Below are 23,529 nucleotides of genomic sequence, written 5' to 3'. Positions count from 1 at the left end.
ACTCTCTAAACGCTGAATTCTATCTCTGATTCGCGTAGCACAGTTAGGGTTGATGTGTTTATTAACGCCTTCGACGGTCCAAAAAAAGATCACCTGGTCTATCCCGTTGAGGCTTGCCTCTCGCGGGATTCAGCCTTGCGCATTGCCTCGTGTGGCCAGCCAAGCAGCAATATGCCTTGCCGCTAGCAATACGTCTCGCATATCTCGCATTCAGGGCCTTGGCTTGGCGAATGGTGACCCTTTTTCTGTTTTGTGCTATGCGGACGGCCAAAATCTTTCGTCAATTTTTATAACCAAAAATGTATCAACGTGTTAGGCCTTTATCTGTTCTCTGCTGTTCACCGCTTCGTATTGCAGTTTTTACACAGCCTCCATAAATTACTTCCTTGCTTCTTGTGCTGTCGTATATCCTCCTTACATGGTCATAGGTTGTCTCGAAACTTGCAATCTTATAGCTAGCAAGTGCGACTTGTTTCACCTTCTCTCCTTATATTAGCCTTGGGACCCACAACACAAAGCAAGTCAGAAGCTTAGTTGTACTAACATCACCTCCTCCATATTAAGAATAAAGCCGTCAAAGTACATTCATCATGGGATTAGGAGACTACTGTATGTTGTTTTATCAGTCACAAGTTTATTTTATATTTTTCTAACTATTCATAGCACCTGGTAGTAAGTGGTTCTATGCGCCTAACAAGGTAGCACCGATAGTCTTTTCCGTGTTGTTCGCTCTTTCGGGAGTTTGGCATGCTTACCAAAACGTGTATGCTTGTAACTCCTCCTTTCGTAGTTCTAGCTTTATTAACATTTTCCAGGCGTTATAAGTCCTGGAGGACAACAATATTGCTGCCATGGGCTGCAGCACTCATGGTGTCTGGATACGTCATTCGTGAAATCGGAGCATTCCATACCGACAATCTTACTTTCCTAATTGTCAGCACCGTATTGATCATGTCTGGACCGTAAGTTCGCCCTCTAGAATTCCCCAGCGCCTTTTCTAGACTTTCCTCTAACCTATCATGACACAGACCCGTTTACTCACTTATCAACTACCTAACCCTCTCGCGCATACTTTATTACATACCCTATTTATCACCTATGCATCCGGGTCGTGTAATCACAACATTCGTCGGTCTCGATGCAGTTTGTGAAATCCTAATCGGCCAAGGCGCATGGCGCATGGCCAACTCGACTATGACAGACGCGCAGCGGAAACTAGGGGCGAATCTTGTCAAGGCATCACTGATTCTCCAGGCTGCTCTATTTGGTGCTTTCGGAGTTCTCGCAGCAATCTTTCAGCACCGAGCTACGAATGCCGGTGTTTTGACCAAAAAATTAAGAACGGTTCTTTACGTCCTTTACGTTAGCGCAGTAATTGTGACTATCCGCTGCATTTACCGCATAGTTGAATACTGCGAAGGCTGGGCTGGTGAAGTCTATACCAACGAAGCCTATTTTTGGGTCTTTGAAGCATCAATCATGTTCGTGAATACCCTCATACTCAACTTTTGGAATCCGGGCAAGCGACTACCTCACTCGAATCGTGTGTTCTTGGACAGGGATGGAGCTACTGAGCGTCACGGACCAGGCTGGAGCGATGATAGACCCTGGATTGTCACTACGTTCGACCCTTTCGATGTTTGGGGAATATGCACCGGCAAAGACAAGAAGACACAGTTCTGGGACATGACCGACGAACAACTTGCCCGGCTAGTGGCAGAACAGAAAGCTAACAAACGAAGCTTTATCTCTGGCCTTCTTGATCCTTTCCACTTGTGGGGATCCCGCGGTCTAATTGGGAAACATCTGCCCCGGTCAAAGTCAACTGAGCAGGCCAACCACTCCGCTATCGCTAGCACACCAGTCACTAAGTTAAATATCGATCTCCGTGGTAAGGGGAGTGGCAAGGAGGCCATGGAAATGGCTTAAATATCACATCTTTGGGAAGTCTCTCGGTCAACCATTGCCCTTCTGATTACGAATATTTAAATTCTGCGAAGCATATATCATTCTCAGACCATCCATTCAGAATGTAGTAGTGGAAGTCAGAAGCATGCTGTTGGCTTTCTAGGTTGATTTAGTTTGTATCGAAGTATCTATTTGCTTTTATTTTCTCTTTCTTATTTATGTATATCTTTTCTTTCTATTAGGCCTTTGTTATAAAAGCCGTCTGTTTTCCAGTAAACGTCATTCATTAGCCGATTCAAGTTATTTCAGTCTAGGTATGCTTGATTTGATAGGATCAGTCTGCCTTTATAGATACCCAGACAAGTATAAAGTATTGCAGTTTTGTAGCTCGTATCATCTGTATATTACAAGACACGTTAACACACATAAAATTTCAATCAAATACGATTTATTGGTGGCATACCTCAATAAAAATGTTCCATCTCACCCCCTCCATCCTCCCACATCTTCGCCCTTTTCGCCTTCTCAGAACAGTCTTTACAATGCAAACCGCTCATCTTGGATTAGCGCCTTCATTCCTGCTCTTATATTTTACCAGCAGAACGTTGAAGGGTTTCTGTGCCTAAAAATCCTACAATCCACTTCACCTTCAGCGGAACACCCGCATATGGTCAAATAGTTCTTGAAGATCTCTTGCTAGCAACAACTTGACTCGTTCCCATTGATAGCTGCTGGTTGTACTTGTCGATCCAATGCAGATGAAAAGAAGATAAGGAAGACTCTGTCTATTCAAACCATGAAGAAAAGAAACTATATATACATGGGGAGGGGGTGAGCAACAAGGGGGGGGTATAGGCAACAGAAGTAGTGTGAGTCATGGGGTAATAGGTAAGACAACCCGATTCGGGTCGACAGTACTTTTCCTCATTGCATTTTTAGCTTGCATAGCCCATGTCTCGGCTTTGTTTGCGTTTCATATCGTGACAGTTCTAGCTTAGGTTTGCCTTACTGTCGTCTTTGATAGTACTGGCTTTGACCATAATCTCGCCTCTTAAATGGTACCTAGTAGGCTGTCTTTGGTTGACTGAACAAAATCTATGCTGATGGTGGAAGGATCAAGTAGGCACATAATCGGCTCTGGCTCTTCTTACTGGTATGTTCTATATTCCTGGTCCTTGGAAACTCTGATTTGACGCACGCGAAATCAGTCACGGGCAATTTTAGCCACGAAGGTACTATTTGGTAGGCATTTAGGCCTCGAATACTATCACACTTTGTGGCCAACCCTCATGGTCGGGTGTGTGTTTCAAAAGAATAACGTTCCATGTCACAGCGTATACATCGTTTGCCGAAGTAGAATGATATATTGCAATGCGAATTATCTGCAATCAATGCTGCCATGTACTGCGTTTCTCATTTACCGTCCCATTCCCCCATGAGCATTAACGAGCCAAAAACCCCGGCAAATTACTTAATTCCCATCAACAGAAGCGTAAGACGAGATACAGGATGAAGCTCGGGCGGATGTATATGAGAGCTATATTACAACAACCGCTACACTACAATCAACGACACACCAACACCCCTTCCTCACCATCCTCCAACATCATCCAGAACCCTCGGCCTTCGGAAACGTTAACATGGCAGACCGTCAGGCATGAAATTATAGTTGGAACCGGGCCCCAAAAGTGCTCCCGATGATGACCAAACGGGCAGCCACATCTACAACCCCAAACCCCAAAGCGCCAGCCCCGCGACAAGCGCAACGGGGACCATCTGGCCGATGCTCACAGCGGCCGCGCCGCCAGTGAACTGCGACGGCTTCGAAGTGGTAGTGGTAGCATTAGCGGTCCTGTTGGCGGCGCGCGTCGTCGTAACCGCGACGGGGGTGGTGGAGGCAGCCTTGGTGGTGGCGCTGGCAGAGCTGGTCTTGGCGGTGCTGTTGGCGGCGACGGAGGAGGGGGTGGAAGGCTTGATGGTGATAGAGCTGGCGGAGACGGTGGGGGTGGAGCTAGGCTTGATGGTGATAGAGCTGGCGGAGACGGTGGGGGTGGAGCTAGGCTTGACAGTGCTGCTGCTGCTGAGAGTGACGGGTACGGCGGACGGGACAGAGGAGGAGGAGAGCTTGAGCGTGCTGGTGCTGAGGGAGCTAATGGGGGCCAGAGAGCCGAGGGAAGAGGAACCGCTGTAGGCCATTGCTGCTGAGGGCTTGAGAGGACGCGGGAAAACGACCGTGAGGTTTGAGATTGAGATTGAGAGAAGAGCTCAAACGATGAGAGGTGGAGAGAGAGGGAGAGAAGTGTGTAACGAGAGTAGAGTGTCACTTGCAAACGACCGTTCTGTCCTGTCTGAGAAGGCAACCCATTGGCATGCACGCCGTATATATACTCATTCCTTTCACACCCTCTCTCTCGCCTTCTGACTAGCCAATCCTCAATATGCAATGACGCCTTGAGCCGGCGCACGATCGTCATGTCACTCGGTCGATGTCCAATATTCCTGACTTCCGGATCTGTGCATCTTGCCCAGCCTGTCATGCTCTTCGCTCGTTCCACATCGCGCAAAGGCGCACGATCCAGCTTCGCGATGCTCATTTGGCCACTCAGAGAGCTGCTGTTTTGCAATGGCAGGCTCGTGCGGGACAAGGGGCTTGCGGTAGTCAAGCGGTGGAGCCGAGATGCAGAATGTAGAAGGTAGGAATCTGGGTAGCGAGGGTCTAGAAAGAATCTTTCCGGGCGGAGGGAGCGGGGAGGGAGGCTAGAGGGAAGAATGGCAGCACGTGTAGTTGGTGGTTGTTGGGGATGGGCTGGTGGGGAGGAGAGGATGGATTGAGTGCAGGAGGCGCTTTAGTGATGGCCACGCCGGGTGCGCCGGTGACATTCTGACATTCTGGGGCTTGGAGAAACGCGAAATTTAATGCCTGGAGAAGGTGAGATGGTTTGAAATACAGGAAGTCCTGAAGATGGATTTCGACAGGGAGTTGGTGTCAGTGGATGCACAACTCGAAGTTACGGAATCTTTTCAACATGACTTGTTTTTTTTTGGAGCAATGAGCATAGGAAAGGAGGGATTGCTATATTACGAGATGATAATGTAGCATTGAAGCCTGTTCGTTACAGTTGGCAGCATGGGGCTTGTCGTGGCGTGCTTATGTGAGTGTGGGCAAAGGAGCTCGGAGGAAGTTTTCTCTTCCGACATGGGGCTTGTCGTGGCGTGCTTATGTGAGTGTGGGCAAAGGAGCTCGGAGGAAGTTTTCTCTTCCGATGATGCAAGAGTTGGCGGAAATGGTGAGGTCAAGTTGTTTACGCACGTGCAAGGCCAGCAACACACTCACATACTGTGTACATACCATCTCTCGATCCATCTCCACTCGTAAGTATGCCTAGCAGCGCCTCCGAGAAGGAAGTTATCTTAGGGGTCGTTCGGTTGCAATATGGAGGCCTCAAATTCAGTTCATAATCTGTTGATTTTATCTGCACAGCCTCAAAAATTTGATGTTACTCTCACTGCTCGCAAAACGCCAGAATAGTACGCTAAAATATTGGCAACTTTACCGTATACAGCTTCTGAAATGGAGCTCGTGGCGTCATTTCAATATCTAGCTCGAAATTCCATATTCAAATTCCATTTTAAATCTGAAGCCTCCATATTGCATACGGTCGTGCCACAGACGCGTGCCAAATTAGGAAGGAACGCGCTCTTTCTGCCGGACTTTTTCTGCCGGACTTTCAGTTCATATTCAGTCTGACGTTTTGCAACCGAACAGTCCCTTAGCCGAAGCGTAAACAGATGGAAAGTGCCCCCTGACTCTTCCGCTTGAGTATGCTGCTGGTAGTCCTACGTGCAAGAGTAAAGAGCTCTGCTCTACATGCTTCACGCCAAATAACTTATAGTTCATTCATCATCTAAGCGGCAGTGTTATTGAAGCAGTTATCGAATCCATCGAACGGCAAACGTTTCATACAAAAGTACAAGTGCCACTGTGTGCCTGAAACCTACTTTGCCCTGGCCGTGCCCATGCGTCCTTCTTCTCTCACCTCTTCCCTACTTCTCATATCCTTGTCTCTCCAACCGTGCCCCCTCCTCTTTGTAAAATAAAAGTGAAATCGCTCATCGTATTCAAAAAAGGAGGCGCAGCACGCTTTGAAGTAGAGCGCGAACATCAAAAAGTCGCTAGAGCACCTAAACAATTTGGGGAACGGTCCTCCTATCCATGAAGCGCCTGCTATGCCAAAACCACCGCCTTGGAGCCGTGAAAATTCAGGGCCGAGGAAATCGAACAAAGCAGAAACAAAATCGTCATGGGCGTAGCAAAGGTAGGAAGTGGAAAGCGGTGTGGGAAGTAAGATGCGGTGGTGATTATTAAAAAAAATTAGTTGGTAATAGTTTCGTGTGCATGTTAAGCAAAGCGTCGAGTAAGGAGGTGTCAAACTTCCAGATAAGTGCAATGCATGTCGTTAGGTATTCGAACAGCAATACGAGAAACTCCTCAAGGTAGATACACTCAAACTAGTCCGGCAATGCGCCCGGAGACGTGTGATTGAACCGAGGAAGAGATTGTCATAAGAGTGGAGAACCAGCCCGGAACAAAGTTGTGGAGAATGAGCAGGATGACTGCAATGAGAAGAGGAAGCTGTTTCCGGAGTTAGCACTGCTAAAAGTCTCAAATGTAATAGATAGAGCCGAACTTACCCAAAAGAACCACAGATTATTATCCTTGGGTGTCTTCTTGAGCTGCTGCGCATGTGCCTCACGCAGCTCTTCTTGCTTTTCTTTCGAGAGGGGCTTCTTCCCGATCCTGATGTCCAAAGTTTCCATTTTGGCGCGCGTCACGCTTGAGGAGGCTTCGCCAACAGTACTGTCAACTTCGGCCGTTTTCTGATCCAATAAGGTCTCCTGATCCAAGAGAGTCTCCGCCATGGTGTTGAGCTTCTTCACAACGTCGCTATCCTCCCCGCGGACGGGATATAGATGATCATATGAAGGAGGTGGAGATGGAGCAGAGAATGGAATATAGTTGCGCCAGCCCGGCTCCTCGACTACTGTCGCTTCGCTTGACGACGAATCGTTACGTTGAGGAATTCGGTGAGGAACAAGAGAGCTGATGCGACGAACCATCGGATGGGTTTGATAATCTGGGAGATTCGGCATTGGGGGTAGTTGGAAAGTGGGGAAGTTCCAGTTGACGTTCTGCTGGAACTGGTGTATCTGGGCAGCCAACTGGTTTCCCCAGTTGAGTATGGCTGCAGGTGAGATTGGTGGCTCTTGTGGAGGTTGTAAAGTTACAGCACGGCCATTTGCAGAGTGAAGTACGGTACTATTGCGTCGTGAGTGGACCCACACGTTCGCTGAAGCAGCTTCGGCACTTTCTTCCACCTCCTCACTAGAGCTGCTGTCGTCTGGTTCAGTACTTATTCCGGATGAGAAATCGCTGATCGGCGTATGAGATGGACCCTCCCATAGTGACCTAACCGAAACAGCACTGCTGGCTCGACTGCGCAATGATACAGCTCCAGCGCTGCGTGTTCTGGTATGGTGAGGTATTCTACGAAGGCTCTCGACAACTTCTGGTGAAGAAGCAAGTTCTTCTGCAAGATAACCTCGAAGACTGCGTGTCATGGGGTCCGCACCTCGGAGGATAAGGCGACGAACAATCTGAGCGTGTCCATGCATAGCAGCCATCATAAGCGGCGTAAAACCACTATTATCCCTGACATCAGGATTGGCTCCTCGCGCAAGAAGGCCAGCGGCAAATCGAGTGTAACCCAAGCTGCATGCCATCGAGAGCATAGTTGCGCCGTTGCTTCGCTTCAAGTTGAATTTTGGTGGATGTGGGCTTTCGTCCATGTCAATAATGTCTAGTATAGCGAGCAGCAACTCCTCGGTGTCCATCATGGCTTCGGAACCTGTTGCTTGCCTGTGCTGTCGTTGGCCGGTGTAAGATCCGCCAGTTGGAGATCCATCCCAGCTCATTCCTCCAGCTGCCATCCGACGCAATACATCGAACTGGCCTTGACGGGTCCCGTTAGACTTGAGACCAAGAGCTGTGATGGCCATCTCTAGTAGCTGGCGTTCGTCATCGGCGATGTACGTAAACTTGTAATCTGAGGCCAAAATCGGTTGTGGTGAGTACCCTAATTCTACCTTGTGCCTCAAAGTGACTCGAACAGGGCCGGACACTGCAGACGGAGGCACGAGGCACACCAACGTACTGGGGCCCCAAAAAGTGGTGGTCGTGGCTACATTGTCCCCAAACATAACTTCAACTCCTTGGTAAAATCCTCGACCAAGACAGGTCACTTCAATGCCTCCACACTGTGGACCCTCTGCAGGAACGACTTTATTGATGGCAGGTGGCGGATCTGGAATATTGTTAAGTGGGTTTATTAATTGGCTTGCGAGGCTGTTTTGGAATTGTTGGTGTTGATATGCACTCATACCAGGTCGCGACGCGGAGACAGGGCTGCCAGTCCTGCTTGGATGAGCAGAATTGGGAGCAGAAAAGTAAGCACCGTTTGCAAGATTTTCATAGCTTGTAGTCTGAGGACCTGGGGTGATTAAACCAGATGTTGCCTGTGCTGCAGAAGTCATCGGAATAGGCATAGCTAGAGAGGTCGGCACCATTGAAGTGTCCGGAGAGAGTATGTATGAACTGTTTGGAGGGAAGGACGTAGGAGGAATTCCGTTAAGACTAGCAGAGTTGGGGCCACTTGGAAAACTAGTGATCGCCGAATCTGCCCTAGTCATGTTCAATGTGCTGGGAATCTTTCGATGGGCCGAAGAACTGGGTTTCCGCTTCTTGTTCGGACCAATCTGAGCTGATGGCGATGCCTGCCGTGACATATTCCGAGGTGTCATTGAGGCACATGTTGGATGGGATGGTATGCCAGTCGCTTGTCCGATTGCCTGTTGATTCACGAAATGGGACGGATAATGCCGCTGCTGCAGGCTCTGAAGGTCGGTAGTGGAATGATACGGTCTAGGGTAGGCAGTACGTGTCATGCTTTGGTCAGTTTCGTACATATCTTGACCCATCTGCACGTGAGATATCTCAGTAGTTGCCGCATTTGTATTAGACCCCGGGATATTTTGCGTTTTGTGATCATCTGTGATCAATATAGCGCAAGTGATGCTTTGGGCCACGACAACATTTTCAGAGTTTTTTAGTGTGAAGATGACCCTAGGTAATTAGTTTGGCTGCTGCATTGGAAACGTACAAGGAAACTCACTGGAATCCGGTTTTCTCTCCCTGATGTCGGCAGTAGCAGGCAATGCGCATTGGAACATCAATCTGTCTGGCGCCTGGCGGGAAGAACGCTGGTGTGTGAGGAAGCCCATCTTTAGGTGGTTTGGGCTCCTCCCAATCTTTATACTCTTTGTCATTGAAAACGATTACTCGGTCCTGTTCGTACTCGAGCCAGGTTTTCTCATCTTCTACCTTTTTCACTCTCTTTCGTCCCGCACGTTTGCGTTCGCGATTCATGCAATTTTCGCAGATGCGCACTTCGCCACCGTTTAGGGGATGGCTAGGGTCGTTTCCATCCTCGCTCCCAGCATTTGAGTCGTTGGACGGTCGTCTTGGAGGCATTTGTTCTAAACCCGCTGCGCGTCGATATAACTGTTCCAAGAGTCCAGGTTTCTGTATGGCACTAGCACACACTAGCATTGTGTGTAATTCCAAAGTTTCTGGTTTATTCTCATATTTTTCTTTGTCTTTATCTGTGGCTAGGAGTTTTGGCTTAGAGATTGTGTGTGTTGGTAGATGAAGTGTAGTTACTCCTGGGGGGAGGGGAAAGATAGTGATTCTCATATTGATCTGAGTCTCAACTCGAGACTTGTTTGAATCACTCATGACCCAAAACGAAGGCACTACCTGGATGTGGTCATCAGCTGCATTAAATGAGGCTGTAGCTGGATTATTATATGGTGAAGGCGTCATCCCTAGAAGGCCTGAAGTATGGCTATCTGTCCATACCGGATCCGAAGGGGTTGGATTCCAGCTACTGTGAATGCCGACACCATCTTTAGGAATAGGTGACGGAGATTGGTTGTTAAGAAAGGCAGTTGGTGAGTTGCCTTGGCTTGGTATCATTGGACCAGAGCTAGGTGAACCATCACGTGAGCTATCTCCAATAAAAAATGCGGGCTTGCCAATGTTCGCGGGTGCCTATGTGAATACTTAGCCAACACCATACAGCTATGACAATAGGTGCTTACCCTGGGGATATGCTGAAGACCGCGACTGTGTTCAAGCTTTGAAGGCGTGATTGTTTCCTCAGGTGGCCCGCTTCCAAAAGGTCCAGGGCTGTTTGGACTACTGAATGAAGGGAAATTCGTGGCCATGTGTGTGCCAATCGAGTCAAGTTCCCGTTCGGTATGCATGAGTTGCTTGTTGTACGCAGTATTTCCATACTCCAGCTTCATATCGTGATCCACAAGCCAAGGACCGTTATCCAATGATTCCATAGATTCAGCCACAATAGGAGAGGTTTTGCGTTTACGACTGCGGGAAGATTCGGACGAGGAGTCTTGAATTGAGCTGTCTGGTGATGCAGAGGAGCCTCCGTCTATGGAGCGAGGTTGAAGGGCGGGTGGCTGGTGGGAAAGAGCCTCGTTTTGCAGATGTACAGGTTTTGCATCAGATACAAAAATCGGAGTTGCTGGGGGAGCGGGAGATTGTATGAAAGAGTCATTGAAGAATTCTGGTTGCGTAAAAGGTGTATCAGTAGCGAAGGACTGATCAAATACAGTAAAGTTGTGTTCACCCCATTCTGCCATGTCAGCGTCAAGTACGACGGGCCTCCATGAGTCGTTGTCCATTCCCTCCTCCAGATATCAACTGGCAATAACACAGGCGACCGCGGAGGTGATATATATCGCGCTCGCTGAAGGGTAACCAGCGTATTGAGATGGATGAGGGTTCGGGGAGCCGGGAGCAGATCCGGGAAGAGTGAGCGGCCGGAAGCGACTCGGATCGGTGCAGGACGTCTAGAATAGTGACGACATGGTAAGGCTGCGGTGGAAATAGTAGAGAAGCGAAGTTAAAGGGAGGAAGGCAAGGTTTGGTGGCGTCGTCGGGGGTGATGTTTTCAGTGTGTGGTGCGCGGTGCGGAGCTCTTGGCTGGGCAGCAGGTGTAGACGAGTAAGAGTCAAGGCCCACGGTAAGACAACAGGCCCGTCCTACAAGGTGCTCAGGCAAGAGCGCTGGTGAAGTCAAAAGCAAAACCCAAGTTAGAGTAATGCTCTCTCTTCGGCCTACAGTTCTTTGACACTCAGAAGGTGACCGTTGGCCTAATGAAGCTGGAATGGGTCAAGGGCTGCGTGTGATCAGGGAGAGGGCATGCGGAGAAGAGATTGACGCTATTCTGGCACCCTCGCAACCCCCACAAGTAACAGCCCTTCCTGCTGGAGGGAAGACCTTGCGAGCCACCTTGCGAGCCACCTTGCGACGCTTGCTTGGCCGTTGCTAACACGCAACCTCCCCATGTACTGCTACAACTGCTGCGAGCAGTGCCGCTCCGCCCTCACCATCTCTGCGCTCCGAGGCGAGCAGCTACCACTCTCAAAAGCTGGACACCCCGCATGCAATTGCGTCCGTCTGCTCCCTTTTGGCCCTCTCATCACTCGAGTCTCGCGCGTACCCACAGGCACGCAAAGTATATGAACTTCTCACCCTCTGCTCGACGCTCCCCGGCCAATGCTAGCTGCAGCTCTCGGCCTGTTTATCTTTGGCTCGGACTCGAGATAGCATTATGGCTTGGGTCTTCGCAGTAGGCCTGATTCTTCGGAAGGTTTGACGTATCGCAGGCCCTGCTGACGAGCCGCTCTCGCAATGCAGGAATACTGTGTAAGGAAAGTCCTAAGAGGGCGAAGTATTAGAAACATGCGTGGTCCCCAAAAACAGCCGAACCATCGCACGCGGAGATCAGGCCGATAGGCTCAGTGGCCTAGTCACAGTCGCCATCGTCATCGCCCTCGGGCTTTGACTTCTCGGCCTTCTGCAAGGCTGGGAGAGGCCCTCGGCCCGCTTTCTCCACGGGTTCCAATTTCGAACAGGTACAACGGCAAGCAAATTACGCCACTGTATGCAGTCTGGAGATCTCGCCTGCAGACCCCATCTGGATGCCTGTCATTAGGAAAACTTTTACTCGTGCCGAAACTACCTTACACGTCGTTGCTCATTGTTTGCGTAACAGAAACATCCCGCACGAACGAAGTTTTACGGATGCTGAAGAAGCCTTTCATTTAGCCCTTCCGGGACTCCTCCGTTAGCCTCCATAGTGGCAACTCAACGCCTCCTGCCTCTGGTGAATCTGTTCCAGCTATCTGCAGCCAGCGTCGTGTTGCGTTATCAACAGTGATTTGCCATCGAACCTGAATCATCGATATATCGCACATAGCCTTGATTACAGGTTAATCTGCTTAGTTTTCCCATTACCATTGACTTGAAAACGACCAATTTAGAATTTTTGCCATTGATATTTCATCTGATTTTAAGATGACCCTTTCGTGTTATTTATTAGAATGCAACACCATTGGTGCAACATTAACCATATCCACCTTAAAACTTTAAGCTTCCTAACTCAATCCATGGGAAGCAATACTAGGCCCAAAAATACTCCACAGTATAAAGCAGCTTGGGTTGACACAAAAGCCCGAACCGTTCCAATCTCGGAAAGTGAACTGAGTGTCATCACCAGCTGCACAGATACAACGCTATATCAACACCGTCAGTTGAAGACCGTGCCTTGCGTTGAGTTTCGCCGTCCGCTCTCTTCCTATATTGTGATCGCCGGCTTTAGGATCTAGAAGTTTGTCATTTCTCTGCATCCAAATAAGGTTGGCGGAAAGGGTTGGCTCTCCACCGAAATGCTCGATCTGTATCGTGTTATCTAAATGGCCTTCTTACGTCAAATCTATACTAATTACATGTGCAATGCCTTTCGGGGACGGATGGAATCCCAAAAAAAAGCTCGAGACTATCCCTTAACCCGCCGACTTGCGTCCAACTGTTATCGATAAGGGTTTAGCCAATCAGATCAAATCGTCATACACAGGAATATGAAACTGGTGATGTCCACTAAATATCATATAAACAATCTATATAGCTTATTTCTTAGAGTTAAGTCACTCAATATAAGGTAGCCAATACTCATTCTTTCTGCAGAACGGAATCTGACATATTTTACACCTAAAATGCGTCCTTGGCGTTCGCAGAGGCCCCTTTTAGTGTTTACTGTCTGGTGGTTTCCAAACAGTATTTAGTGAAGGCTTTGATAGAGGCTTCCTCAATCGTTCGTGGTGTTCCCGAGACGATCTTTGAGCCTGCAAAGATCGAGGGGTAGATTTGGTGTACCATGGTCGTGAAAATCGGGCAGTTTTTAGCGACCCGATTTAGTTAAACGTTAGGCATATTGAGTCGGCTGAACAAGGTCTAATTGAAAGGCATGGTTGATGGTATTCTATTGATTAAATCTATATAGGCTATATGCGTACTTCTGATTCTAGTTGTTTCGCACGGACCACATACTCGATGGACGTCGACCTGACAGTGGGACATCTAAGGTTATTATATCAGTACTATATTTACTCTAGTAATTCTTTTAAGCTCGAGTCCGTACGTCTGAATCGATGCCGCTCAATGAAGATCAATTATCTCGTTCCATATTAGGGTAAAACTCTTAATTCAGGGTGGTCTTTGTCACATTCGCATCGTACCTAGCACGCTAGAGCCTGAATGGGGTTTATTAGCGTCAGTCGAAGTACCAACGACAGTATGGTTCTAGTGCTAAACCCCTGCCGTCCCTCCACTTGGGTCTTCCAAGGCTTTTTGTCTTTCTATCGAATTTCAGGTGCTGCAAACACTTTCTCACCGCATTCTGGAAAGATCCCCAGTCATGCTTGGGTATCTTAGTTCATCGCTGGCTATGATGAGTTTGCTTTTATTTACGCTCCAGCGTCCTTGTTTATTGAAGTAAAACTATTTTCCGGTACCGATACGCAGTTGAAAACGCTCCCAGAGATTTCCGTGCCGTATCGATTTTACCACTTGCTCATGTCTCTACAATGGGGTTAGTTAAGGAATTGCTACAGATGTTCTTACACTGGAACCTCGCAAAGGCACTGCATGACCCAGAGCAGCCGGGAACCTTTATCACGATGAACCCGCCAACAATGGCCCTGCGAACTGGGCTTTGTCGCCGATACGGAAGTTCACTCGTACGATGATTCATCACGATCCAAATAAACGCTGGCTCACAGGATAAAATTTACGAGCATTGGTTTCGATATAATGGTTCTTGATGCGGCGCCACTGCTCTCATCTATTTGCCTCTAACCTTCCCTTCCAAGTGAACTTTGCTAAACTTTACTTCATTTGGGAAACCTTTGCAATATAATCGTCACTGGACCACATGCAAACCAATTGTAAGTTTTGCTGAGACATTGGGCACTGTGGCAAAACCCCTTTCCCCCTCTCCTGAGCACCGCTGCAATACAGGTCCCGTGACAAACTCCTTTCGCACCACTGTGTTTCTGCCAGCGATTAGAAAATCTCATCTCCTTTAATGCCGGATTGTCTCTGCAGCTAACGCTCCAGGATATCATTGCCTCCCCTGCCAAATTAATTTTATTATATTCTTCTGACCATTGCTTCATTTTCTTCCAATCTCCCATCTCTCCCATTCTACATAAACAACACCGTATGATCCTCCTCCATCTTAGGCATTATATATATGACACTCCCTTCATAGCTTGAATCAATGCTTTACCAAGGCTACATCACATGGTACTTATCAGTGCTGTATGTCCTATAACTGTTGTGGAAATCCATTTTACCACTACTAGCATCACAAAAATGATCCTAAATGTATGTATATGAAAGTAACACGCCATCATATATCCAAACAGACGTTCATACTATCTCATTTCTAAATCTGCAATAAGTTTTCCGCCAACACCCATTCGCCACATGCCCGAAAGCCGAAAACCGGCACTCAGATAGCATGCAGCCCTCACATCAGCCGGCATCTGCAAGGCCAAAAACAACCGAAATATCTCCCCACCCCCAAAATAGCTGGCAATTACAATTCAGCTCACCTACACCACGCCAGCAGCCTGGCTCTTAGTCCTGTACTCCTCGAAACTCGGCGCACGGTCAGCGGAGCCGCCCGCGTTCTCCTTCCCCTGAATCTGTGTCTCCCACGCCTCCTCTTCCTGCGCGATTAGTGCATGGAATTTGTGCTGCTGGCCGCGCGGGAGGTAGATCGGGGGTTGCTTGAGTTGAGCGGCCGGCTGCGTGATGAGGATGTGCTTGATCGGCGACCCTACACATCATCAGCAAAACGCTCCAGGGCAACATTCCACCACACGAATAAAACCAGACCGCAGAAGGAGTTGCAGTACACAAGAGGAGCGGGGGTACAACTCACCAGGCGTCTCAAACATGCTCTCGCCTAACAGCCTCTCCAACACTGTCCTGAGCCCTCTCGCACCGGTCCCCATCCCGCCGGCCGCCTTGGCAACTTCCCTTAGCGCGCCGCTTGTGAAGCGCAGCTCGATGCCGCTGAGCTGGAATAGCTGCTCGTACTGGCGCAGCAGGCTGTTGCGCGGCTCTGTGAGGACCCGCACCAGCGCCTCTTCGTCGAGCGCGGACAACGCACACGAGATCGGGATGCGCCCGACGAGCTCGGGTATCATGCCGTATTTCTGCAGGTCGGCGGGCTCGACGAGGTCGAGGGTGTTATAGAGGGCCTGTGGGGGAGGCGAGGAAGGCTGAGGGGATGCGTTGGGGGCCTTGCCAAAGGGTGTGGAGCGGGCCGGAGTGGGCGGGGGGACGAAGAAGGGGAGGTGCTTCTTGAAGAGGGCGTCTTCGCCTTTGAGCATTGTGTCGTGGGGACCGGAGTTGGGGTTTGAGGCGCGCACCGGGGCGCCAAAGCCGATGCTGCCTTTAGAGATGCGGTCGAGGATCATTTTGTGCAGCCCGATGAAGGCGCCAGTGAAGATGAAGAGGATGTTGTCGGTGCGGATATTGAAGACTTCGCCTTTGCCGCCGGGAGGATTGGTGTTCATTCCTCCCCCCGCACTACCTCCACCGCCGCCTGGGTTAAGAGGATTCGAGGAAGGAAAGCCGCTGCCGCTGCCCGGTATCGTGCCGTGACTCCTCCCACCACTACCTCGCTCTTGCTTTGCTTGGATCTGGAGTGTAGTACCTTCAATTATCTTGAGGAGAGCTTGTTGAACGCCCTCGCCGCTGACGTCTTTGCCATGAGCGACCTTCGCAGTAGCGATCTTGTCGATCTCGTCGAGACAGATTATACCCCGCTCGGCGGCTGCGACGTCGTAGTTTGCAGCTGCTAGGAGGCGCTGCACGCAGACTTCGGCATCTTCCCCTATGTACCCAGCTTGTGTGAGAGGTGTGCAGTCGGACATACTGAAGGGAACGTCGAGAACACGCGCGAGGGTTTTGGCCATGAGCGTTTTTCCAACGCCGGAAGGGCCTAGGAGGAGGACGTTGGATTTCTCGATCGTGAGCGGAGTGTAGTCGAGGATTTGGGGTGTTTCGTGGGGGGGTTGCTCTTGCGATTGAGGTTGAGGAGAGGGAGGGTATAGGTCTATTGTAGATTGCTGGCCTGGAAATTCATCTACTACATGTATAAGTCATGATTGCTTTTCGTAAATGGTGTCGGGTGGTGGATGTACTTTCTACGGGATGCCGATGCCCCATTTCCCTCCTAGCTGCTTGCGCCTCAAGCTCTGCCTGCTCATTATCTAGCCGTTGAAGCTCCTGTATCCGCTGGTAATGATTGTACACAGCAACACTTAGCACCTTCTTCGCTCTCTCCTGTCCCACCACGAATTGGTCTAGATGTTGTTTCAATGCTTTGGGCGTTATCCGAGGCGCTCCTACATTGCTTGCTCCACCCAGCGGGCCGCCGGTCGGCTGACCGGGCTCGTATATACCTGTGAAACCCTGACCTGAGAAGTCTGAGCGGTGGTATTGGCCTGATGAGGATTGCTTTGCGGAGGTGAGGAAGCTCCGGCGGATCGAGGCCAGAGCGAGGTAAGAGACGCGGGCTTGCGGGGACACAGTGATATAGAGAGCTGTCTTCGTCATGATGGTAGGATTGAGCGCTCCTAGAGCGCAAGGTTGAAGCTATCCCGGAGAGGAGAGGTGGTGGGTGGCGGAGGTCAGCGACCTTGTGTCTTGAACATGACCTCTCCAACCCTTGAGTCAAAGCTCGGCGGGGTTCCAGCGGCGACTGATAAGCGCGTCCAGGGGATTTACATTAATTAATCGACGGGGACTGGGGTTCTTTTCATCTGTGTGCCCAGCTGTATATAGGAGAGGATATGAAAGGTAGGAAATTCTTGAATAGAGGATAATGCTGTATTATAAGCGTATTGTAAGTGGTGTAATAGCCGGTGATAGGGTATTGTCGGCGAGTGAGCCATTTGAGGCGCCAACACTAAAGAAGCAAAGGTCAACGGCAGCTATACCGTTTGTGGGCAGGGCTTTTTTATGACGTTTGTTGCAGGGTCTGGCGCTGGTTGGGATTGTTCGTCGCTCAGCTTTTGTGTAAGTCCCAATGGTGGGAATCCAAAACCCCGCAAACCATATCTAACCCTATAAACTGTCGCCTCTTGCGGCTGCTCATGGTTTTTTCTCGTGTGCCCCTTTTGTGAAACTCTTTGAAACTCACAGCCGCCTGCTATTAAAGGCTCCGACTGCGCCCCCAGAGAGTCCATATCAATCGCAGACATGGCACTCAATGAAGCTTCACACAACACTGTCATGACGGGCCCCGCAGGTGATGTGCCTGGAGATGGAACTGGTATAACGCCATTCTCATACCCTCGAATCGAATTGAATTGGCTAATTGATTATAGGAATTACTCAGCTCGATCCATGGCTATCACCGTTCAAGGATGCTCTTCGCAGCAGATACAGCAAGGCACAGCAATGGATCAAGACCATCAGTGAGACAGAAGGTGGAATGGAGAAGTTCTCAAGAGTAAGCAGTCCCTCTCTATTCTCTATGAAGAGTAGCGCTAATTTTATCCATAGGGCTTCGAGAAGTTTGGGTTTAACGTCAAGGAAAATGGCGATGTGGTGTATCGAGAGTGGGCACCGAACGCCCTACGGGCATACTTGATTGGAGATTTCAGTGAGATCGTGATCTTATTAAGGCGCAAACCGTATACTTACGAGGATCGTTTCCAGATAACTGGGATCGCGACGCTACGCCAATGACAAAAGACAGTTATGGAGTTTGGGAGGTGACGATACCTGGAAAGGATGGACAAGCAACTATACCTCACGATTCCAAAATCAAGGTACCCCCGCATGNACCTACCACAAAGACAGCAACATCTGACAAGGAATCTCAGATATCTCTCGTCGTTCCTAACGACCACGCCCGTCAAGAGCGCATCCCTGCCTGGATCACCCGAGTCACTCAGGACCTCAGTGCTTCCCTAGTGTACGACGCTCGGTTTTGGAATCCTTCAAAGGAACGGCAATATGTCTTCAAGCACCCTAGACCCCCGAAGCCCCTTAGCGCTCGAATCTACGAAGCCCATGTTGGTATCTCCTCAGCCGAGCCGAAAATCGCGACATACAAGGAATTCACACAAAACGTCCTACCCCGAATCAAGCATCTAGGGTATAATACAATCCAGCTGATGGCTATAATGGAGCACGCATACTATGCAAGCTTTGGATACCAAATCAACAGCTTTTTCGCTGCTAGCAGTCGGTACGGACTACCGGATGACTTGAAAGAGCTTATCGACACTGCTCATGGCATGGGAATCACAGTTCTATTGGATGTCGTGCATAGCCATGCATCGAAAAACGTCCTGGATGGTCTGAATATGTTCGACAACACCGACCATTTATACTTCCATGAAGGTGCAAAAGGAAGACATGAGCTATGGGACAGCAGACTGTTTAATTACGGCCACCATGAAGTGCTAAGATTTCTTCTAAGCAACCTTCGGTTCTGGATGGACGAGTATCAGTTCGATGGGTTTAGATTTGATGGAGTAACGAGCATGCTTTACCTCCATCACGGTATCGGAACGTAAGTTCTTTTCGGCACCAAATCTGAGTCTTCTTGCTTGCTAATATATGAAAGTGGATTCTCTGGTGGATACCACGAGTATTTTGGGCCTGGAGTGGATGAAGAAGGTGTTGTTTATCTCATGTTGGCGAATGAGATGCTCCATCAGCTCTACCCAAGCGTCATCACCATCGCAGAGGACGTTTCAGGTATGCCGGGACTGTGCGTTGCACTTTCGCTAGGCGGGATTGGATTCGACTATCGGCTGGCTATGGCAATTCCAGATCTTTACATTAAGTGGCTAAAGGAGAAGCAAGATATCGACTGGGATATGGGAAATCTTGCCTTTACTCTAACAAATCGTCGCCGTGGCGAAAAAACTATCGCTTATGCAGAGAGTCACGACCAAGCGTAAGTCGATTTGTTGCCATTGCTTTCAACACAACTAAAATATCGCAGTCTTGTTGGTGACAAGTCGCTACTCATGTGGCTTTGCGATGCTGAGATGTATACAAACATGTCAGTGGTAACTCCACTGACTCCGGTCATCGATCGTGGCCTTGCACTCCACAAGATGATTCGATTGATTACACATGGTCTAGGAGGGGAAGGATATCTAAACTTCGAGGGCAACGAATTCGGGCACCCAGAATGGCTGGACTTTCCCAGAGAAGGGAATGGCAACAGCTTTCACTACGCCCGCCGACAGTTTAATCTCGTTGATGACCACCTTCTTCGTTACAGGTTCCTTAATGAATTTGACAGCAAAATGCAGTGGACCGAAGAGAAGTATGGCTGGCTCCATTCCCCTCAAGCCTACGTTAGCCTGAAGCACGAAGGCGACAAGGTCATCGTATTTGAGCGGGTTGGTCTACTCTGGATCTTCAATTTCCACCCCTCTACCAGTTTCACAGACTATCGTGTGGGCGTCGAGCAGGAGGGCACCTACAGGATAGTAATTAGCTCTGACAGCAAGCTGTTTGGTGGGCACGGAAATGTGGACGAGAGTACGAGATTCTTCACGACACCTTTTGGATGGAATGGAAGGAAGAATTTTTTGCAAGTCTACATACCCACACGGACAGCTATTGTAAGAAACCCCTCTTGTTACTTTGAGTTGAGTGTGGCATTTACTAACTATCACAGGTCCTCGCGCTCGAATCCACATTGTAGTGGTGGAAACCCCGTGTTAATGTTATGATTGTATTCTGTCTTGCAGATACTGCAATAAAATGACTAATTTGTACTGGAATGGCTTGGGGATTCACCTTTCACCTTTTAGATAGAATTATGACGAGCATTTTGTTTTCTTTTTCACGTGACGGGCTCCCTTTAGTCCGACCTTGGCTCGGTAATTTCACGAAGCTCACAACACCATGCAATTAGCTCTTGCTTAAAGTTGAATATTGTGATTAGAGTAGCTCCCTGCTAACAGCTATAACATTTCCAACCGGTAGCTGGCTGGCTGGTGAATTGCAGCTGTGAAAGGTTTCTGATGCAAAATGCTGTGACCATCTCTTAGCCTAAGACGGTTGGCGCGGTTTCTGCCGAGTGCCCTTCCGTGGACCTAGTTCAATCCTCAACCCTCGAGCTCCATTTCATCCACTCTACACCTCTTCACTCTCATCACGTCTCCCTCCTACATCTCTCACAATGCTCAAGAGGCAAGTACTATCCACAGATGAACCCAATTGGTGATTTCGTGGGTCTGACTTGGTCTTTACAGCGCCATTACGAGGCCGCTGCGAGCCTCAGCGTTCCGCCGGTCGGCGACCGTCCAACGCGCTTTCCAACCCATCAAGAGCAACTTTGCTCCTGCTCTGTCTGCTCGGTTCGCAAGCACAGACTCGGCAAGGGATGGCAAGATCCACCAGGTCATCGGTGCCGTCGTTGACGGTACGAGAAAACTTTTTCCGCTCGGGCCGGCAATGGAGCTCCTTGCGACCCATTGTCGGAGTGAGATGAACAAGGAAGCTAATCATTAATTATAGTGAAATTCGATACTGAGCAGCTTCCACCGATTCTCAATGCCTTGACGACGGATAATGGCGGCCAGAAGCTAGTCCTAGAGGTCGCGGTAAGACAAGCCGATATGAAGGTATACAAGTTAACATCGCTAAACAGTCGATAGCAACATTTGGGAGAGAGTGTTGTCAGGTGTATTGCTATGGACGGTGAGTCTGTTTGTTCCCCCTGTTCATCAAATTTTTTTTTTCTAATCGCGATTCGAAAAATTAGGTACCGAGGGTCTTGTCCGAGGCTCAATCGCTACTGATACTGGCTCACCTATCATGATTCCCGTCGGCCCTGGAACTCTCGGCCGTATCATGAACGTCACTGGTGATCCCATTGATGAGCGAGGTCCCATCAAGGCCACTAAGAAGCTTCCCATCCACGCCGATCCTCCAGAGTTCATCGAGCAGTCAACAACCGCCGAGGTCCTAGTTACTGGTATCAAGGTCGTTGACCTGTTGGCACCATATGCTCGCGGTGGAAAGATTGGTCTCTTCGGAGGTGCCGGTGTCGGAAAGACTGTATTCATTCAGGAGCTGATTGTACTAATACACCACCTACATAATCAAATAATCGCTAACCGTGTTATAGAACAACATCGCCAAAGCTCATGGTGGTTTCTCCGTGTTCACTGGTGTCGGTGAGCGAACTCGTGAGGGTAACGATCTGTACCACGAAATGCAAGAAACCTCCGTCATCCAGCTTGATGGCGAGTCCAAGGTCGCCCTAGTATTCGGTCAGATGAACGAACCCCCAGGGGCTCGTGCTCGTGTCGCTCTTACTGGTTTGACTGTCGCTGAATACTTCCGTGATGAGGAGGGTCAGGATGGTAAGTCGATTGCAAAAGAAATTGCTATTATTTTTACTAAGACTTGGATAGTGCTTCTCTTCATTGACAACATCTTCCGTTTCACACAAGCTGGTTCTGAGGTATCTGCCTTACTTGGTCGTATCCCATCTGCCGTCGGTTATCAACCCACTCTCGCCGTGGACATGGGCATTATGCAGGAACGTATCACAACCACACATAAGGGATCTATCACATCCGTACAGGCCGTGTACGTGCCTGCTGATGATTTGACTGATCCTGCCCCTGCCACCACCTTCGCCCATTTGGATGCCACTACTGTGTTGTCTCGTGGTATCTCCGAGTTGGGTATCTACCCCGCTGTCGACCCTCTAGACTCCAAGTCCCGTATGTTGGATCCTCGTGTTGTTGGTGAGGACCACTACCAGACCGCAACCCGCGTCCAGCAGATGTTGCAAGAGTACAAGTCGCTCCAGGATATCATTGCTATCTTGGGTATGGACGAGTTGTCGGAAGCTGATAAGTTGACTGTCGAGCGTGCCCGGAAACTTCAGAGATTCTTGAGCCAGCCTTTCACTGTTGCTCAGGTCTTCACGGGTATTGAGGGTAAGCTGGTCGATCTTAAGGACACCATCAGGTCCTTCAAGGCGATCATGGAAGGTGAGGGTGATGATCTACCGGAAGGTATGCTATGAAACTCACATTGATGTTCCAATAACAAATCGCTGATATATCTTGTAATACAGGTGCTTTCTACATGGTTGGCGACTTTGAGTCAGCGCGGGCGAAGGGTGAGAAGATTCTTGCGGACCTCGAGAAGTCGTAGACTCGGAACTCAAGATAACAAAAATCCGCCACCTGATAGATACCCATCAGAAAAAACAGCCCCTCGTGTATTTTCCTATTGTACAGAATCAAAAAATAAATAGCGGGAGGAACACGGGGGGTTTGGCTTTTCCCCCTGGATTTCTGGCGGGTTTTTAGCAGATGACTTGTAATCCTACTAGTGGCAAACTTTGCGCTTCCATTTGGCTCTGATCTCCTTGCGTCCTTGTCTTGTAGTCGTCATCAAAGATTCCTCTTAGCTGGTGGTGAGGTAGAAAGATGGATCTTCTCTTCGTTTAATACTTTGCTTGCCTGTTGCAATGCGGGTATGTGCATATGCGTGAAATGTGGCTGTCTTCCTCCATGTCCTCTAATTCACGATGACGATATGTTAGAATGAAGAGATCCCGCTTTTAATAGAAGCCATAATCTTTGAACCTTGTGTAACTCAGTAAATGGGTCTCGTACGGAACACTAACTACCGTCTCCGACTCTAGTATAGTATTTTGTGCTCTTTCCGGCCTCTAGTAAACATAATTCGGGAGTTCTATTTCGCAGAAATATTTTTCGTAGCCCATGTCTCAGTTATCTCATAAATCGGACCCTTCGTGGATTGTTGGTGCACAGGTGTACTGCTCCTTATCAACCAACGAAATGCTCCATGAAGGTCGCGGTTTTAGTGGTAAGGAAAGCTCCCCAGAGCGTGGCGATTCGCAACCAGCCCAAATTAACCCCAACACGGAAGCCACAGAGCGTATCGAGTTGTCTAGCGGCTTGATACAAATCGAATTCCTTCGGGGCCAAAGACCGAAAATCGTCATGGACAGAGGCTGTCGATCCGTAAGGTTGGCTCTTCAAGGCCGAGACGGAGCCATTCATATCATACCTGAGTATCAAAATGTTGGTAATCCT

The 23,529-nt window shown here is 49.1% G+C and overlaps 5 protein-coding genes across 5 annotated transcripts; 2 read left to right on the top strand and 3 right to left on the bottom strand.

Moving 5' to 3' along the window:
* The first annotated feature begins 100 nt into the window (after positions 1-100).
* K441DRAFT_634162 (uncharacterized protein) lies at positions 101-2,367 on the top strand. The gene is made up of 4 exons (XM_067646399.1): positions 101-609; positions 664-763; positions 816-962; positions 1,029-2,367. The coding sequence occupies exons 1-4, from the start codon at positions 591-593 to the stop codon at positions 1,927-1,929; spliced, it is 1,167 nt and encodes a 388-aa protein (XP_067505038.1). The 5' UTR covers positions 101-590; the 3' UTR covers positions 1,930-2,367.
* An 885-nt stretch (positions 2,368-3,252) lies between these two features.
* On the bottom strand, positions 3,253-4,744 carry K441DRAFT_716452 (uncharacterized protein; the record flags this gene model as incomplete). The annotated part of the gene is made up of 1 exon (XM_067653980.1): positions 3,253-4,744. A coding segment is annotated over one exon (1,049 nt), but the record flags the coding sequence as incomplete, so codon positions are not given.
* Positions 4,745-6,412: 1,668 nt separating this feature from the next.
* On the bottom strand, positions 6,413-10,686 carry K441DRAFT_676456 (uncharacterized protein; the record flags this gene model as incomplete). The annotated part of the gene is made up of 4 exons (XM_067650955.1): positions 6,413-6,541; positions 6,601-9,088; positions 9,138-10,075; positions 10,126-10,686. The coding sequence occupies 4 exons, from the start codon at positions 10,684-10,686 to the stop codon at positions 6,413-6,415; spliced, it is 4,116 nt and encodes a 1,371-aa protein (XP_067505036.1).
* Positions 10,687-14,917: 4,231 nt separating this feature from the next.
* K441DRAFT_67639 (P-loop containing nucleoside triphosphate hydrolase protein) lies at positions 14,918-17,303 on the bottom strand. The gene is made up of 2 exons (XM_067650946.1): positions 16,609-17,303; positions 14,918-16,553 (listed from the first exon to the last, which is right to left on the bottom strand). Exons 1-2 carry the CDS (start codon positions 17,021-17,023, stop codon positions 15,244-15,246), a joined length of 1,725 nt encoding a protein of 574 aa, XP_067505035.1. The 5' UTR covers positions 17,024-17,303; the 3' UTR covers positions 14,918-15,243.
* A 227-nt stretch (positions 17,304-17,530) lies between these two features.
* On the top strand, positions 17,531-23,087 carry K441DRAFT_704879 (glycoside hydrolase family 13 protein). Its single transcript, XM_067653558.1, has 15 exons — positions 17,531-17,741; positions 17,797-17,921; positions 17,975-18,074; positions 18,131-18,243; positions 18,298-18,992; positions 19,047-19,382; positions 19,431-20,061; positions 20,118-20,140; positions 20,543-20,639; positions 20,983-21,048; positions 21,103-21,145; positions 21,210-21,526; positions 21,576-21,813; positions 21,865-22,476; positions 22,539-23,087. Exons 1-15 carry the CDS (start codon positions 17,669-17,671, stop codon positions 22,616-22,618), a joined length of 3,549 nt encoding a protein of 1,182 aa, XP_067505034.1. The 5' UTR covers positions 17,531-17,668; the 3' UTR covers positions 22,619-23,087.
* Positions 23,088-23,529: the final 442 nt, after the last annotated feature.

This window comes from Cenococcum geophilum (genome assembly GCF_001692895.1).
Source record: "Cenococcum geophilum 1.58 unplaced genomic scaffold K441scaffold_16, whole genome shotgun sequence".
In the NCBI taxonomy this organism is placed as follows: Eukaryota; Fungi; Ascomycota; class Dothideomycetes; order Gloniales; family Gloniaceae; genus Cenococcum; species Cenococcum geophilum.
Note: the sequence above shows the minus strand (reverse complement) of the source record. Positions and strands in the feature narration are given on the sequence as shown.

What these genes read in the sequence shown, in the direction of transcription:
- K441DRAFT_634162 (XM_067646399.1), top strand. An exon ending in TGGCATGCTTACCAAAACGT is followed by an intron (nt 764 to 815) that starts GTATGCTTGTAA and finishes AACATTTTCCAG; the next exon opens with GCGTTATAAGTCCTGGAGGA. An exon ending in GTATTGATCATGTCTGGACC is followed by an intron (nt 963 to 1,028) that starts GTAAGTTCGCCC and finishes ATCATGACACAG; the next exon opens with ACCCGTTTACTCACTTATCA.
- K441DRAFT_67639 (XM_067650946.1), bottom strand. Translation starts at nt 17,023, where the DNA reads ATGACGAAGACAGCTCTCTATATCACTGTGTCCCCGCAAGCCCGCGTC. An exon ending in GCATCGGCATCCCGTAGAAA is followed by an intron (nt 16,554 to 16,608) that starts GTACATCCACCA and finishes TTATACATGTAG; the next exon opens with TAGATGAATTTCCAGGCCAG.
- K441DRAFT_704879 (XM_067653558.1), top strand. Translation starts at nt 17,669, where the DNA reads ATGGCACTCAATGAAGCTTCACACAACACTGTCATGACGGGCCCCGCA. An exon ending in CTCCATCACGGTATCGGAAC is followed by an intron (nt 18,993 to 19,046) that starts GTAAGTTCTTTT and finishes AATATATGAAAG; the next exon opens with TGGATTCTCTGGTGGATACC. An exon ending in TCACAATGCTCAAGAGGCAA is followed by an intron (nt 20,640 to 20,982) that starts GTACTATCCACA and finishes GATACTGAGCAG; the next exon opens with CTTCCACCGATTCTCAATGC.